The sequence below is a fragment of the Salmo salar genome, chromosome ssa06 (genome assembly GCF_905237065.1).
Source record: "Salmo salar chromosome ssa06, Ssal_v3.1, whole genome shotgun sequence".
Classification (NCBI taxonomy): Eukaryota; Metazoa; Chordata; class Actinopteri; order Salmoniformes; family Salmonidae; genus Salmo; species Salmo salar.
Window position 1 is genome coordinate 54,372,313 of NC_059447.1, and position 16,383 is coordinate 54,388,695.

The 16,383-nt window shown below is 43.0% G+C and overlaps 1 protein-coding gene across 13 annotated transcripts in view; it reads left to right on the forward strand.

The window, feature by feature from the left end:
* Positions 1-16,050, forward strand: part of LOC106607646 (serine/threonine-protein kinase MRCK beta) — a 145,913-nt gene extending 129,863 nt beyond the window's left edge. For 4 of the 13 annotated variants that reach the window (XM_045720720.1, XM_045720723.1, XM_045720724.1 and 1 more), the window contains 6 exons: positions 5,822-5,939; positions 8,453-8,570; positions 8,997-9,203; positions 10,467-10,575; positions 10,740-10,807; positions 14,376-16,050. In XM_045720720.1, the coding sequence (XP_045576676.1) occupies positions 5,822-5,939; positions 8,453-8,570; positions 8,997-9,203; positions 10,467-10,575; positions 10,740-10,807; positions 14,376-14,480 (725 nt within the window). In that variant the 3' untranslated portion in view covers positions 14,481-16,050. The other 9 variants (XM_045720721.1, XM_045720722.1, XM_014204806.2 and 6 more) reach the window with 9 other exon arrangements.
* Positions 16,051-16,383: the final 333 nt, after the last annotated feature.

Sequence of the window (16,383 nt, forward strand, 5' to 3'; positions counted from 1 at the left end):
GGACTCATTTTACTGTGGATTTAGATACTTTTGAACCTGTTTCCTCCAGCATCTTCACAAGGTCCTTTGCTGTTGTTCCGGGATTGATTTGCACTTTTCGCACTAAAGTACGTTCATCTCTAGGAGACAGAACGCGCCTCCTTCCTGAGCGGTATGACAGCTGTGTGGTCCCATGGTGTTTATACTTGCGTACTATTGTTTGTACAGATGAATGTGGTACCTTCAGGCGTTTGTAAATTGCTCCCAAGGATGAACCAGACTTGTGGAGTTCTACACATTTTTTTTCTGAGATCTTGTCTGATTTCTTTAGATTTTCCCATATTGTCAAGCAAAGAGGCACTGAGTTTGAAGGTAGGCCTTGAAATGCCTCCACAGGTACACCTCCGATTGACTCAAATGATGTCAATTAGCCTATCGGAAGCTTCTAAAGCAATGACATTTTCTGGAATTTTCCAAGCTGTTTAAAGCCACAGTCAACTTAGTGTATGTAAACTTCTGACCCACTGGAATTGTGATACAGTGAATTATAAGTGAAATAATCTGTCTGGAAACAATTGTTGGAAAAATGACTTGTATCATGCACAAAGTAGACTAAATCAAATGTATTTATAAAGCCCTTCTTACATCAGCTAATGTCACAAAGTGCTGTACAGAAACCCAGCCTAAAACCCCAAACAGCAAGCAATGCAGGTGTAGAAGCACGGTGGCTAGGAAAAACTCCCTAGAAAGGCCAGAACCTAAGAAGAAACCTAGAGAGGAACCAGGCTGAGGGGTGGCCAGTCCTCTTCTGGCTGTGCAGGGTGGAGATTATAACAGAACAACAGCACGGAGTTATCAGGCCAGGTAGTCCTGAGGCATGGTCCTTGGGCTCAGGTCCTCCGAGAGAGAGAATTAGAGCGAGCATACTTAAATTCACACAGGACACCAGATAAGACAGGAGAAATACTCCAGATATGACTGACCCTAGCCCCCCCGACACATAAACTACTGCAGCATAAATACTGGAGGCTGAGACAGGAGGGGTCGGGAGACACTGTGGCCCTATCCTTCGATACCCCCGGACAGGGCCAAACAGGCATGATATAACCCCACCTACTTTGCCAAAGCACAGCTCCCAACAACCTTTAATTCTCTGAGCAATTTTATTATTATAAAATCATTTCATTTCCCCCTTTTTTACACGCAAGATAGCTCAGTATTTGAATTATTTTATAATCAGTTTTGATCATCTTTATCAATAATGTCGGACCCCACTATATATGGGTCTTTTATATATGAATACATTTCTAAATGGTTTGATATACATTGAAATATGATTTTCTTTCAGCTTCACATGTCTACTTACAGGAATAAAAGTGTAGATTGGTCTCTTTGGGCCTTAACTCCACCTAGCAACAACAAAATTGAACGTGAAACGTGGACACTGCTTGTTTCTTTGTCATGCCTAGTAGCCAGGTCTGTTTGTGCTTTAGTCAACTATTCATTTATTCCTGAAGAAAGAAAAAGATTAACAGCATTTCTATATTTTAAGTAGTTTATATAATAAAATACAATGGTTTCTGTCAACAAACTCATTGACAAAAATAAACAAATGAAATCATAATCCATAATCTCTTCAAGCATTGTGTGTGTGTATGTGTATGGATGGCGGTTCTGACGAGTTGTTCTGCAGAGTTATTATACCACTCTCTCTTGAATATCTTACTTTGTTATTTTCAGATCACATTTTTCCTCTTTTTGTAGCTTTGGCAAATACGTGTGTGGTTTCTAAACTCTGCAAAAAAAGAAACGTCCTCTCACTGTCAACATGGTTTATTTTCAGCGAACTTAACATGTGTAAATATTTGTATGAACATAACAGACATGTTGACATGTGACTAACAGAATGTGACTAACAGAAATGTAATGTGTCCCTGAACAAAGGCGGGGTCAAAAGTAACGGTCAGTGTCTGGTGTGGCCACCAGCAGCATTAAGTACTGCACTGCATCTCCTCCTCATGGACTGCACCAGATTGGCCAGTTCTTGCTGTGAGATGATACCCCAATCTTCCACCAAGGCACCTGCAAGTTCCCAGACATTTCTGAGGGGAATGTCCCTAGCTCTCACCCTCTAATCCAACAGGTCCCAGACGTGCTCAATGGGATTGAGATCCGGGCTCTTCACTGGCCATGGCAGAACACTGACATTCCTGTCTTGCAGGAAATCACGCACAGAATGAGCAGTATGGCTGGTGGCATTGTCATGCTGGAAGGTCATGTCAGGATGAGCCTGCAGGAAGGGTACCACATGAGGAGGAGGATGTCTTCCCTTTAACGCACAGCGTTGAGATTGCCTGCAATGACAACAAGCTCAGTCCAATGATGCTGTTACACACTGCCCCAGACCATGACGCACCCTCCACCTCCAAATCGATCCCGCTCCAGAGTACAGGCCTCGGTGTAACGCTCATTCGTTCGACGATAAACGCAAATCCGACCATCACCCCTCGTGAGACAAAACCACGACTCGTCAGTGAAGAGCACTTGTTGCCAGTCCTGTCTGGTCCAGCGACGGTGGATTTGTGCCCATAGGCGACGTTGTTGCCGTTGATGTCTTGTGAGGACCAGCCTCACAACAGGCCTACAAGCCCTCAGTCCAGCCTCTCTCAGCCTATTGCGGACAGTCTGAGCACTGATGGAGGGATTGTGCGTTCCTAATGTATCTCGGGCAGTTGTTGTTTCTATCCTGTACCTGTCCCGCAGGTGTGATGTTTGGATGTACTGATCCTGTGGCGGTGTTGTTACACGTGGTCTGCCACTGCAAGGGCGATCAGCTGTCCGTCCTGTCTCCCTGTAGCGCTGTCTTAGGCGTCTCACAGTACGGACATTGCAATTTATTGCTCTGGCCACATCTGCGGTCCTCATGCCTCCTTGCAGCATGCCTAAGGCATGTTCACGCAGATGAGCAGGAACCCTGGGCATCTTTCTTTTGGTGTTTTTCAGAGTCAGTAGAAAGGCCTCTTTAGTGTCCTAAGTTTTCATAACTGTGACCTTAATTGCCTACCGTCTGTAAGCTGTTAGTGTCTTAACGACCGTTTCTCAGGTGCATGTTCATAAATTGTTTATGGTTCATTGAACAAGCATGGGAAACAGTGTTTAAACCCTTTACAATGAAGGTCTGTGAAGTTATTTGGATTTTTATTTTTTATCTTTGAAAGACAGGGTTCTGAAAAAGGGGACGTTTCTTTTTTTGCTGAGTTTATATATGTTCAAGCCTTTCCCTGTAGGTTTTACAGACACTCCCCACTTGGATGCAACCCTTCTAATTTAGTGTACCCTGCACGCGCAACCATGTGGAGTTCCGGGTCTCTGGCAGCGTTAGGAAATGCTCTACAACATCTCTAGAGTACGACCCTACCTCACACAGGAAGTGGTGCAGATCCTAATCCAGGCATTTTGTCCTCTCCCGTCTGGACTACTGCAACTCTCTGTTGACTTGGCTCCCCGCTTGTGCCATCAAACCCCTGCAACTTATCCAGAACGCAGCAGCCTGCCTGGTTTTCAGCCTTCCCATGTTCTCTCATGTCAACCCGCTCCTCTGCACACTCCACTGGCTTCCAGTCGAAGCTCTCATCCACTACAAGACCATGGTGCTTACGTCTGGAACAGCAAGAGGAACTGCCCCTCCCTACCTTCAGGCTATGCTCAAACCCTACACCCCAACCCGAGCACTCTGTTCTGTTACCTCAGTTTCTTGGCCCCCTCACCCCTATGGGAGGGCAGCTCCCTCTCTGCCCAGTCCAAGCTCTTCTTTGTCCTGGCACCCCAATGGTTGAACCAGCTTCCCCCTGAAGTTAGGACAGCAGAGTCCCTAACCATTTTCCGAAAACATCTGAAACCCTACCTCTTCAAAGAGTATCTTAGATAGTCCTCCCCCTCACTAAGTCACTCTGGATAAGAGCGTCTGCTAAATGACAAAAATATAAATGTAAAAGTGTTAATGAGTGTCTGAACTAGCCGTCATTGCTTCCTCTGTCCTTGTTTCCTCCACTCCTTGCCTCTCCTTGAAAATGCATTGGAAAGTGCAATGTGCTTTGAGATGGAAGTGAGGAATGGAGGAAACAATGAAAGTCTTAATTACATTTCCTTGATTCCTCTCGCCGCTTTCTCAAAACTCAGAGGTGAGGGACCTCTGACCTTCTTATCCAATGGGTTTTAAAGAGACAAGGAGTGAGGATGTGACGATCAAGGAAATGCAATTTGGATTATTCCAAGGAGAGAGGAAGCAAGTCTTTGACAGCTATTACAATTTTTTGACCGTGCTAGACTGACTGACTGACTGAGTTTCCATAATACCCATGGCCTGTCCAGAAACAATCCCTAGCCCCTACTGCCCAGAGTCTAGACACTTGTGGAGATCTGAGCGGGATTGATGGATGGTGACATGTTGAGAGCTCCACCCTACCCTCTGGTAGGCTCAGTGAAATTTTGGCGGTGTTGCTTACACCTGTCCAATCCTGTCAGATCTCCACAAGGGTCTAGGGGTTAGGGGGTTGTTTCTGGACAGGACCACACAATGATTCAGGTGTGTGGTTCACCTACAGCATGACACTTGAGGAATTGGTTGTGTGTTTCATTCCATTGCTATAAAGTAAAACTGCAAAGAATGTAGCAATTTACTTTTTGTCCTGAATACAGAGTGTTATGTTGGGGGGCAAATCCAATACAACACATTACTGAGTACCATGCATAGTGGTGGATGCATCATTTTATGGGTATGCTTGGTGTAATTGTTAAAGACTGGGGAGTTTTTCAGGATAAAAAAGAAAGGGATTGGAGCTAAGCACAGGCAAAATCCTAGAGTCAAACATTTTTCAATCTGCTTTCCACCAGACACTGGGAGATTTATTCACCTTTCACCATGACAATAACCTAAAACACAAAGACATATCTACACTGGAGTTGCATACCAAGAATACAGTAAATGTTCCTGAGTGGCGAGTTACAGTTTTGACTTAAAAATATACTTGAAATCAATGGCAAGATCTGAAAATGGTTGTCTAGCAATGATCAACAACCAATTTGACGGAGCATGAAGAATTTTGAAAATGTTGCACAATCCAGGTGTGGTAAGCTCTTTAGAGACTTACCCAGAAAGACTCACAGCTGTAATCACTGCCGAAGGTTCTTCTATAAGGTGATGGCTCAAGGGTTGGAGATACTTATGTAAATTAGATATTTCTATTTAATTTTCCATGCATTTGCTAACATTAAAAACAATCACTGTCATTATGGGGTGTTGTGTGCAGATTGGTGAGAGAAGTTTTTATTTAATCCATTTTGAATTTGTGCTGTAACAACAAAATGTAGAAAGTCAAGGGGTATGAATACTTTCTGAAGGCACTGTATACAGTATCCCCAAATACACTCACCTACACCTTAAAGGTAGACTCAACGAAATGACGTTGCCATGAGCAGCCCCGCAGATATTGAGATGAGCGTGATGTAAGACTTCACTCTCACAAAGTCACACACAGTATCTACACATGTGTGTGGGTTGGCTTCACACTGTTACAATGTGGTAGCCAGGAGGAGAAGTTGAGCCTCGCGCTTCAACACTCTTAGTTGTTGCAGAAATTGACCCCCTATGCTGTTTTTCTTGCTGCATCTACATCATATCGCTGAGTCTACCTTTAATATACTTACTAACTACAGACCCCTCAATGCCTTAACTCTCTACTACCTCCTCAGGCACAACTACACCTATACATAATATAGTCATTAACGAATCCTCAGGAGCATTTCGGTCTCAGTACAGCTTTTCAATATAGTCGCTCTCCAGAAGGTGACCTGGCCATCCCGGAGACGTCTGGCAACAGTAAGAAGCTGATGATGAGGACACGCAGCAAGAGAAAGTTCCTCTTCAAGGTCCCCGAGGAGGAGAGACTTCAGCAGAGGAGGTAACCTTTTTTCCGATCCCATTTTATACTTTGATTGACTTTTGGACTGTGACGCAGTAAAGTAGAGAGGGGAGACAGAAAGTAGGGGCCTAGACAAGGGAGGTGGAGTCTGGGCTTGAACCACAGTCGCCAGGAGGTTATTTGTGGTCCGGAGTAGAGAGCGCTTCTGCTCGACCATCAGAGGAGGTAACATTACTCTGTTCACTTATCATTATTATCCCTTTCATACTAAGATGTTTTTCTGGCAACCATCATAACGCCAACCTTTTTTCCGCCTTTTCTTTATATGTGACCGACCGTCTCGATTCGGTCTTATGTAGCAAAATTTGAAATTGATTTTTACATTGGATAAAAGTAGAGATTTGGTATATCATTCCCATTGTTCCTCAACTGTAGTGTAAGTAATTCTGCTTTGCAAGTTGATAAACTTGTAACCTCGCTTTTGAGAAAATGGCTATAACTAGCTCTGAGATTAATAATATTACTACACAGATCATACACATAATGTTAGCTAGCAAGCCAGCCAGCTAACGTTAGTTAGCTAGCTAACAGTACTCTTTAACTTGAAATGAAAGCGACTTTCTGACAAAACATATATCTGAAAAATGTAACTAGCTAGACTATATTACCCATATACATGGATGGACGCTTCTCCCTCTGTCACGGATGCCATGGTTGCCCTTAGTTTGAAGTAATCTGGAGACGGGTGTTTCATACAACAGCCTTCTCTGTGTTCTCTTTTTTTTAATTATTTCTGCATATTTGCAATCAAACGTCAGAATTTTCTCCATATCCTTAGCTATCATACTTAATCCACTGATTTCAAAACTCGGTCCTCCAGAAAGTGTAGAGCAACACTTTTGCTGTTTTACTACGTGATGTCTTTAAAAAAAAAAGCAGTGTTAGAATGGATTACTTACGCATACTGACCAGCTCATGTTATAGACAGAAGTGTGCTATATGGTAAACCAATCTGAACTCCTCTCTCGGCATGTCCAGCCCACCCATTATCTCAGCCAATCAGGGCTAGCGGGAAGGTTCCTGTCTTTTTACATGGCTAAAACCGACTAGGCTCATAACTTAACAATTTTATTCGGATTTACAGATGGCATGGAAGTTTACATGTTCCAGAAGGCATTTCTGATAAAAATACAATAATTACATTCAAATGGCTGTCCTGTGAAGTAGTGATGCGCAACACGCCTAGTTTCCTGAAACTAGTCACATACCGGTATCAAAGCCGAAACCTTTATTTCCGCCAAATGACCTAGTAATCATTTCGGTAAAGTTCTGCCTGCGGCTTAGTATGAAACATTGGCACCCACTATGCTCTTAAGAATTATAGATACAGAACTCCTTTATGCACTCGCTATGTCCGATTTTAAAATAGCGTTTCGGTGAAAGCACATTTTGCAATATTCTGAGTAGATATCCTGGCCATCACAGGCTAGCTATTTTGACACCCACCAAGTGTGGTACTCACCAAACTCCGATTTACTATTAGAAAAGTTTGATTACCTTTGCTGTTCTTCGTCAGAATGCACTCCCAGGACTTCTACTTAAATAACAAATGTTGGTTTGGTTCCAAATAATCCATAGTTGTATCCAAATAGCGGCGTTTTGTTCGTGCGTTCAAGACACTATCCAAGGGTGACGAAGGGTTACGCGCCCGACGCGTTTCGTGACAAAAAATGTCTAAATATTCCATTACCGTACTTCGAAGCATGTCAACCGCTGTTTAAAATCAATTTTTATGCAATTTTTCTCGTAAAAAAGCGATAATATTCCGACCGGGGGTCGTTGTTTTCGTTCAAAGAGAGAGAAAGTAAACATGGTGTCGGCTCGTGCACGCGCCTCCAGTCTCATTGTCCTCAGATCAACCATTATCCAAATGCGCTAATGTTTTTCAGCCAGGGCCTGCAAACCCACCATTCATCGTTCTGGCGCCTTCTGAGAGCCTATGGGAGCGTTAGAAAATGTCACGTCATGCCAGAGATCCCCTGTTTTGGTTAGAGATGATCAAGAAGGCCATGAAATGGTCAGAGAGAGCGCTTCCTGTTTGGAATCTTCTCAGGTTTTGGCCTGCCAAATGAGTTCTGTTATACTCACAGACACCATTCAAACAGTTTTAGAAACTTTGGAGTGTTTTCTATCCAAAGCTAATAATTATATGCATATTCTAGTTTCTGGGCAGGAGTAGTAACCAGATTAAATCGGGTACGTTTTTTATCCGGCCGTGTCAATACTGCCCCCTAGCCCTAACAGGTTAAACACGTTTTTGGTTGCTGCATGATTCCATATGTGTTATTTAATAGTTTTGATGTCTTTGCTATTATTCTACAATGTAGAAAATATTTTAAAAATTGAGAAACCCTTGAATGAGTAGGTGTGTTGTAACTTTTGACTGGTACTGTACGTCAGTTTGTATACCCCCATTGTAGTACACTCACTGTGTACAACTATTCACAATAATACACACTGACCATTGTTAACCACGTGTCTTGTGTTGACAGAGAGATGCTGAGGGACCCTGAGCTGAGATCCAAGATGATCTCTAACCCAATCAACTTCAACCACGTGGCACACATGGGCCCCGGCGACGGCATGCAGGTCCTCATGGATCTGCCTCTGGTAAGGGCCTCAACTGACCATCCGGTCAACACAGCTTGAGCCAAAATGTCTGCCTCATATTGTATTAATAACCCACGAACAAAAATGGCCTCCCAACCCCCTGATAAGCTTACTGATATTGCAGGTGACAAAACAGGAGCCATAACAGCTGGATTCTAACGATCACAAGACACCGCTGGAGCCAAAATTGTGTCTCCTAACATTTTCTGACAGCAGCAGCTCCCACTCCTAACTCCACAGAATAGCACTGCTATACTACCTTCTCCTACTTTCCACCATCTCTGCCCATGTTTTCCTCCTTTTGGAGAATGACCCTATTGTCCACACCCTCTTTCACTTTCTCCCTCCCTCTTCCCTCTTTTTTCCTCTGTGTCCTGTTTGTGTCCTTTTTCCCCTCTCTCTCTCACCCCCTGCCCGGCCCAGCAGCAGAGCGAGAGCACCACCCCCCCCCCCTCATCCTCCCGTCACCACGCCCTGATCTCCCCACCGAGCAACTTTGAGCACATCTATCACATGAGCCTTGTGTCGGCCGACCTCTACCTGCAAAAAGAACCTGCCACCACCACCTACTCGCTGCAGCACTGCATCCTGCCCCAGTTCTCCTCCTCTCCCTCCACCTCCTCCCTAGGAAGGGTAGGCCTAACCTGACGCTTCCCACCCCTCCTGCCTCCTCCTTTTACCACCACCACCTCTTTTGCGCAATTACACATCGCCACCCTATGCCAGGGTACTGGTAGTCAAATATGAGCCTGGAGGACTGCTGGTTCTCGTTCTCTCTCTTTGGTTGTTAATTGATTGATTCACTTTCTTTTTTAATTGGACAGAGTTACCTGGTGACCCAGGTCTGAATCAGTCCCTAACTAGAGGGAAATTATACAACTGGCTGTACTTCTACCCTTATGGCCTAGATTTGAGGAAAAGACCCCTATGCACTTGTGTGAATCTGAGGGGATAAGCAATATCATTGATCATACCTATCTAACCGTTCGTCTTCGATCTCCACAAGTAAATAGGGAGGTGGTACGAGGGGTCGACTTGGGACCGGGCCTATTTCCAGCGTTCCCACCACCCTCTCTCTCACCCCTTTGCACTCTTCCTTCTTCCCATTCCTTCCTTTCTCGCTGTTCTTTTTTCCATTTGCTGAAGTGCAGTGAGTTTTTCGAAAGCTGGTCGTTTTATTTCGGCTGATGTCATATGAGTCTGTTTTTCTGTACTGGCTGCAGTGTGTGGTTGTGTTTTGTGTGATCTCTGCATATTTGTCATGTTAAAAACGGCAACATACTTGAAAAGCTTACCTCAGGGTTTCAATGGAGAGAAAGATTTGAAAAAAAGGTTAATTTCATTAGTAGACAGCCACCAACACCAAAAGTGAAGTAGACACTTCCCTATGGCTGTTTCCCCCCCCATAGAATTTTGTGAAAACATGCCACGGTACGTGTGACTTGTTTCAGTCAAACGAGGGACTTGCTGTGCATTTGGAGTTTATTTATCACAAAGTGAGTGTGTGTGTGTGTGTGAGCGTGTACAAGGCTGATGTAAGTAAACATTTCACGGTATGGTCTACACCTGTTATATTCGGTGCATGTGACAAATACAATTACATTTTATTTGGTTTAATGTGTGAGCATCCATGTAAATGTCTTGACGTTGTCTACTCATGTACATGGGTCGTGTTCATTAGGCACCCAAAGGAATTAAAGTCAATGAAACAGGGAAGGTCCAAAATGGGACTTGTCCAATAAGAAACACTAATTTTAAAAAATGTTTTAAAACGTATTCTGTTGTGTGTCCTAATGAGCATAAACCTGTTCACTCATATAGTAAGGTCCTTCTATACCAATGGCTGTATTTGTCACTGGCTTGTCTGTGTGTGTTGGCGACTGCGTGGCGGCACAGAGTGTGATGCATTCTTCTCAGGACGACCCGGCCAAGGATAAGCCCCGCCCGCTATCCAGTATCTCCCGGCAACAGAGGAGCAAGACCCACATCACCCGCACAGCCTCTGGTGAGAGGATCCCAAGCACACGCACCTTCCACATGTGAACACATACAACACGTAATGCATACATTTCAACACACACACTAGTAAATCCATTCTCTCTCTGTCATTGATGCTAATGGTCTGTGTCTCGGTGTGTGTGTGTGTCACTGTGTCACTGTGTCATGGAGGTGCAGACTTTGGAGAAGCAGGATCGTCGCGGAACATCTCCGACCCAGACGGGGACTTCGAAAGAGAGGTAAAGACACCACACACACACACACACATCACTCACACATTTACTCAATCTATGCTCCTCTCTTTTCTCTGTCCATCTCCCTCTATCCCACATTCTCTGTTACCTTAAATTCAACTATCTTCCTGGGTATGATGACACATTCTCTGACTTTGCCAAAGCAAACATTAATCATTAATATTTCAGTTTGTATTGTTAAAGGCTACAGTATATGGAACTTTTTCTTATTGGAATGCTTTTAAGCCAAAAGGGGTCCCCTAAATGGACAGAAATATTGTCCAGAAATTACCTAATTTGATAGGAAAATGATAGACCTCTCCACACTGATGAGCAAAAGCATATTGTCTGCATAAAGTAAAGGATGTGTGTGGTTTCATGAGAAAAGACATTGCTTTTTATTTTATGTATATGAACCAGGCAACAGTTGAGCCAAACAATTAGCAACTTAAAGGAATAGTTCACCCAAATGACAAAATGCCACATTGTTTTCCCCTGTAAGCAGTCTATGGACAAGGTACTGTATGACAGCAATACTTAGTTTCACTGGCACTGAGCACTGTTACATGCACACAATAATACGATTATTGTGGATAGTCAGATTAATATAATAGTTTAAAATGTTTACATGCTTTGCAAGAAGAGCAATTTCCCTAATAATTCTGTTTACATGGACACATCAGGCTGCTAATCAAAATAAACGTTCTACCACAGTGATCATGTTCATTGCAGTTCTTGACACAAACCGGTGCACCTGGCACCTACTACCATACCCCATTCAAAGGCACTTGCATCTTTTGTCTTGACCATTCACCCTCTGAATGGCACACATACACAATCCATGTCTCAATTATCTCAAGGCTTGAAAACCCTTCCTTAACCTGTCTCCTCACCTTCATCTAGACTGATTGAAGTGGATTTAACAAGTGACAAAAAGGGATCATATCTTTCACCTGGTCAGTCTATGTCTTGGAAAGAGCAGGTGCCCTTAATGTTTTGTACACTCGGTGTATAAAGTTTGTATGTGAAAACTATTTCTAAGATGTATACTTTCAGTTTTTCTGAACTTGCGTATAAGTGGGAGGCTTGCGCTACCGGTGCTGGCACATGTGCAGATCAAATACGCAGCTGGAACGCCAATTTAAGCTGTTAACTTGTCCTAATAATTAGAACGATTTCTCAGAAAACCAGCTGTTTTAATCAGCGTATGCTTACTATGCCAATTAAGATACATTTGGTAGTGTATGTGGACACCTGCTGGTCGAACATCTCATTCCAAAATCATGGGCATTAATACGGAGTTGGTCCCCCCTTTGCTGCTATTACAGCCTCCACTCTTCAGGGAATGCTTTCCACTAAATGTTGGAAAATTGGTGCGGGGACTTGCTTCCATTCAGCCACGAGCATTAGTGAGGTTGGGCACTGATGTTGGGCGATTAGGGCTGGTTTGCAGTCGGCGTTCCATTTCATCCCAAAGGTGTTTGATGGGGTTGAGGTCAGGGCTGTGCAGGCCACCGATCTCGCCAAACGATTTCTGTATGGACCTGGCTTTGTGCATGGTGGCATTGTCTTGCTGAAACAGGAAAGGGTCTTCCCCCAAAATGTTGCCACAAAGTTGGAAGCACATGTTGGAAAGGTAGAATCCTGTGACGGAGCCACGCTGAAAGTCACTGAGCCATTCTGCTGCCAATGTTTGTCTATGAAGATTGCATGGCTGTACACCTGTCAGAAACGGGTGTGGCTGAAACAACCAAATCCACTAATTTGAATGGGTGTCCACATAGTGTAAGTAGAGTAGGTGTTTACATGACTATTTCCGTGCTCTAACTACTGCCATAATCAGTTTAATATCGAATTATGAGTGTAAATATACTCACTGTTTTCACATGCTAACGTTTTTGCATTTGTGGCACAAATCCCATTCAAGTCATGAAACCAATATTAGCGTTTTTCGCACGTTATGTCCAAATAATCCGAAAGTATCTAAAATTGATTGTTAAGCTCAACAAAATCACTTGTAGACGTGATGTACGAAAAATGCTAATATCAGTCCCATGACTTGAATGGGATTTGTGCCACAAATGCCAGAGAAACGAAACCAAAGCATGGATTGCTGTCATACCTTGTCCATAGACTGCTTACAGGGTAAGGAAACCAATATGTAATTTGGGTGAACTATCCCTTTAACCTGTTGGGTCTAGGGGGCAGCATTTGCACGTCTGGATAAAAAAAATGTACCCGATTTAATCTGGTTACTAATCCTACCCAGTAACTAGAATATGCATATACTTATTATATATGGATAGAAAACACTCTAAAGTTTCCAAAACTGTTTGAATGGTGTCTGTGAGTATAACAGAACTCATTTGGCAGGCAAAACCCTGAGACATTTTCTGACAGGAAGTGGATACCTGATGTGTTGTATTGACTTTAAACCTATCCCATTGAAAAACACAGGGGTTTAGGAATATTTTGGCACTTCCTATTGCTTCCACTAGATGTCACCAGCCTTTACAAAGTGTTTTGAGTCTTCTGGAGGGAGATCTGACCGAACAAGAGCCATGGAACGATGATGTCCCATTAGACACCTGGCGCGCTAGTTCATGTTGGGTACCCTCGTTCCAATACGTTATAAAAGAGTATGCATTCGTCCACCTTGAATATTATTCATGTTCTGGTTAAAAAAGGCCCTAATGATTTATGCTATACAACGTTTGACATGTTTGAACGAACGGAAATATATTTTTTCCCCTCGTTCATGACGAGAAGTCCGGCTGGCTTACATCATGTATTTTTCTGGGCGCAGTGCTCAGATTATTGCAAAGTGTGATTTCCCAGTAAGGTTATTTTTAAATCTGGCAAGTTGATTGCGTTCAAGAGATGTAAATCTATAATTCTTTAAATGACAATATAATATTTTACCAATGTTTTCTAATTTTAATTATTTAATTTGTGACGCTGACTTGACTGCCGGTTATTGGAGGGAAACGATTTCCTCAACATCAATGCCATAGTAAAACGCTGTTTTTGGATATAAATATGAACTTGATAGAACTAAAAATGCATGCATTGTCTAACATAATGTCCTAGGAGTGTCATCTGATGGAGATTGTAAAAGGTTAGTGCATCATTTTAGCTGGTTTTATGGTTTTGGTGACCCTGTCTTTGACTTGACAAAACATTACACACAACTCTTGTAAATGTACTGTCCTAACATACTCTAAATGTATGCTTTCGCCGTAAAACCTTTTTGAAATCGTAAAACGTGGTTAGATTAAGGAGATGTTTATCTTTCAAATGGTGTAACATAGTTGTATTTTTGAAAAATTTGAATTTTGACATTTATTTGGATTCAAATTTGCCGCTCTTGAAATGCACCTGCTGTTGATGGAGTGCACCACGGGTGGCACGCTAGCGTCCCACCTAGCCCCAAGAGGTTAACTCTCTAATCCATCTTTACCATAAACACCCTCTCTCTTCCCTCAGCCGAACTGGGACTCCACCCCCTCCAACAGCCCCAACTCTCCCCACCGCAGCCATCTTTACCATAAACACTCTTTCTCTCTTCCCTCAGCCGGACTGGGACTCCACCAAGCACTCCACGCCCTCCAACAGCCCCAACTCTCCCCACCGCAGCCAGCTAACGCTGGATGGCCTGGAACACGCCCTGGATGGCTGAGGACCCCACCACCTTACACACATAATGCGTGCTTAATCACTCGACGCACCTACATTCAACATAGTACTTGTGTATCGCTGCAAAAGTGCCAAGAACAGACTGTGTCCCAGCCACCCCCACCCTGATTTTTGATGAAGGTTTATCGGTTTGGTTCCCCCCATTCCTACTTGTCTCCTTTCCTCTCTTCCTTTTCACTTTTTTAAGGGAGGGTGCCACCAGGTACACCCCACAGCACTACTAGCAATCCTGTGTTGACGGCTCTCCCCAACACACACACACCTCTCCAGTTCCCTGTTGGAGGAGCCACCCATTTTCCTATGAGTTTTTAAGGGTTATTAATACTTAGTTTAGGTTATTGATACATAGATGCATGCGAGGAACTGAATTAAAAACCAAGGTCAATGACGATAGGACACTCACAGGAAAAAAAGCATTCATGATGAACTATCCTAATCATAGGTATATGTTTGTGTTTCTAAACAAAGATTAGAGAAAAGAGTGAAGGATAACTTTTTGTTTTTAAACTGTAGAGTATGGGGTACACACAACTGAATAGTGAAAGAAAGGGCAACCTTCAAAGGGACCATAAACCCCCCACATTCCAGCCCCTGCCATACTGGCGTTGTAACCCCTATTGAGCTGTTCACGGACAAGTGGCCATTCATTTGAGAGCAGTACCTACCCAGGGGACGAGCTGCCACTCAACAGACTGCAGGGGTTTTACTGTTAAGCTAAACCAGTGGGCATCTTTTACAGTAATTACACATCTCCCGCCAGCCTTCATGACGTGGATTATTTTTAACTTAGATCTTTTGCCATAAAAGTATAGTTGGCAAAACCAATGTGCCATAGCCACATAATCATGAGACTAAGACAAAGTGGGAATCTGAACAGTGAAAAGGACCACAACTCATAGGATTATTAATGAGTTCTCACAAGCTGCTGCAGTCGTTTGCTCTGTTTAAATAAGTATGTGTGTGAAGAGCCGCTCACCATAGAGAGAGAAACTCCTGGACAAGGCCCTTCATTTTTAATCGTTCGATCATGAGTGAGAAGCATTAGCCTAGTCAAATAAAATAAAAATAGCGGAGGTGTAGTCATAGCACCGTACCGCCACAAGGGGGCATGTGAATATTGGTCCTCCTCAATTGTGGGACGTTTCATTGTACATTAAGAAGCGTGAGATACTGCACAGGCATGTGTGGCATATCCAGTTTAATCACTAGTGTGCCTTCAGTGCCATTTTCTTTTTTTGTCTTGCAGCACCACATTCAGATCATTTACTGAAGTGACTTTAACTCTGCAGGCCATCGGTGAGAGGGGGGGGGTTCAGAAACACTGTATTAAACTTGCACATGTTTTAATCCCAGGAAAATCCTCTGATTTTGTGTCGATCTTTCTCGGATTTTGTTTTTCTTCCTGGACTTCTTTTAAGCTCTGAAAATGTGACTTTTCTCTTCAAAACACTACTACTTTTTTCCTCTTAAATCACCAGTTGAAATCTTTGTAATTAATGAATTGTTAGCAACAAACATTTGAACAGAAAATAAAATATTATCTGTTGTGCTTCGCTTGTCTCTGTGTGCGCTGTTTTTTTCTATACTGTATCTATTGTATATGGATTATATCACCTCAAAACACAACTTTAATGCTATGAATTTATTTAATTGTTTAATTGTGATGCATGAAAAATATGTCTAGAAAATAATGAATGAATAAAACGAATGGTGAAAAGTTCATGGGAAGTACAGTTTAAGTATTTTTTTTTTTTTTACACGCAATATAGAGTTGAAGTCGGAAGTTTACATACTTATGTTGTCATTAACCTGTTGGGGCTAAGGGGCAGTATTTTCACGGCCGGATGGAAAACGTACCCAAATTAAACCGGTTACTACTCTGGCCC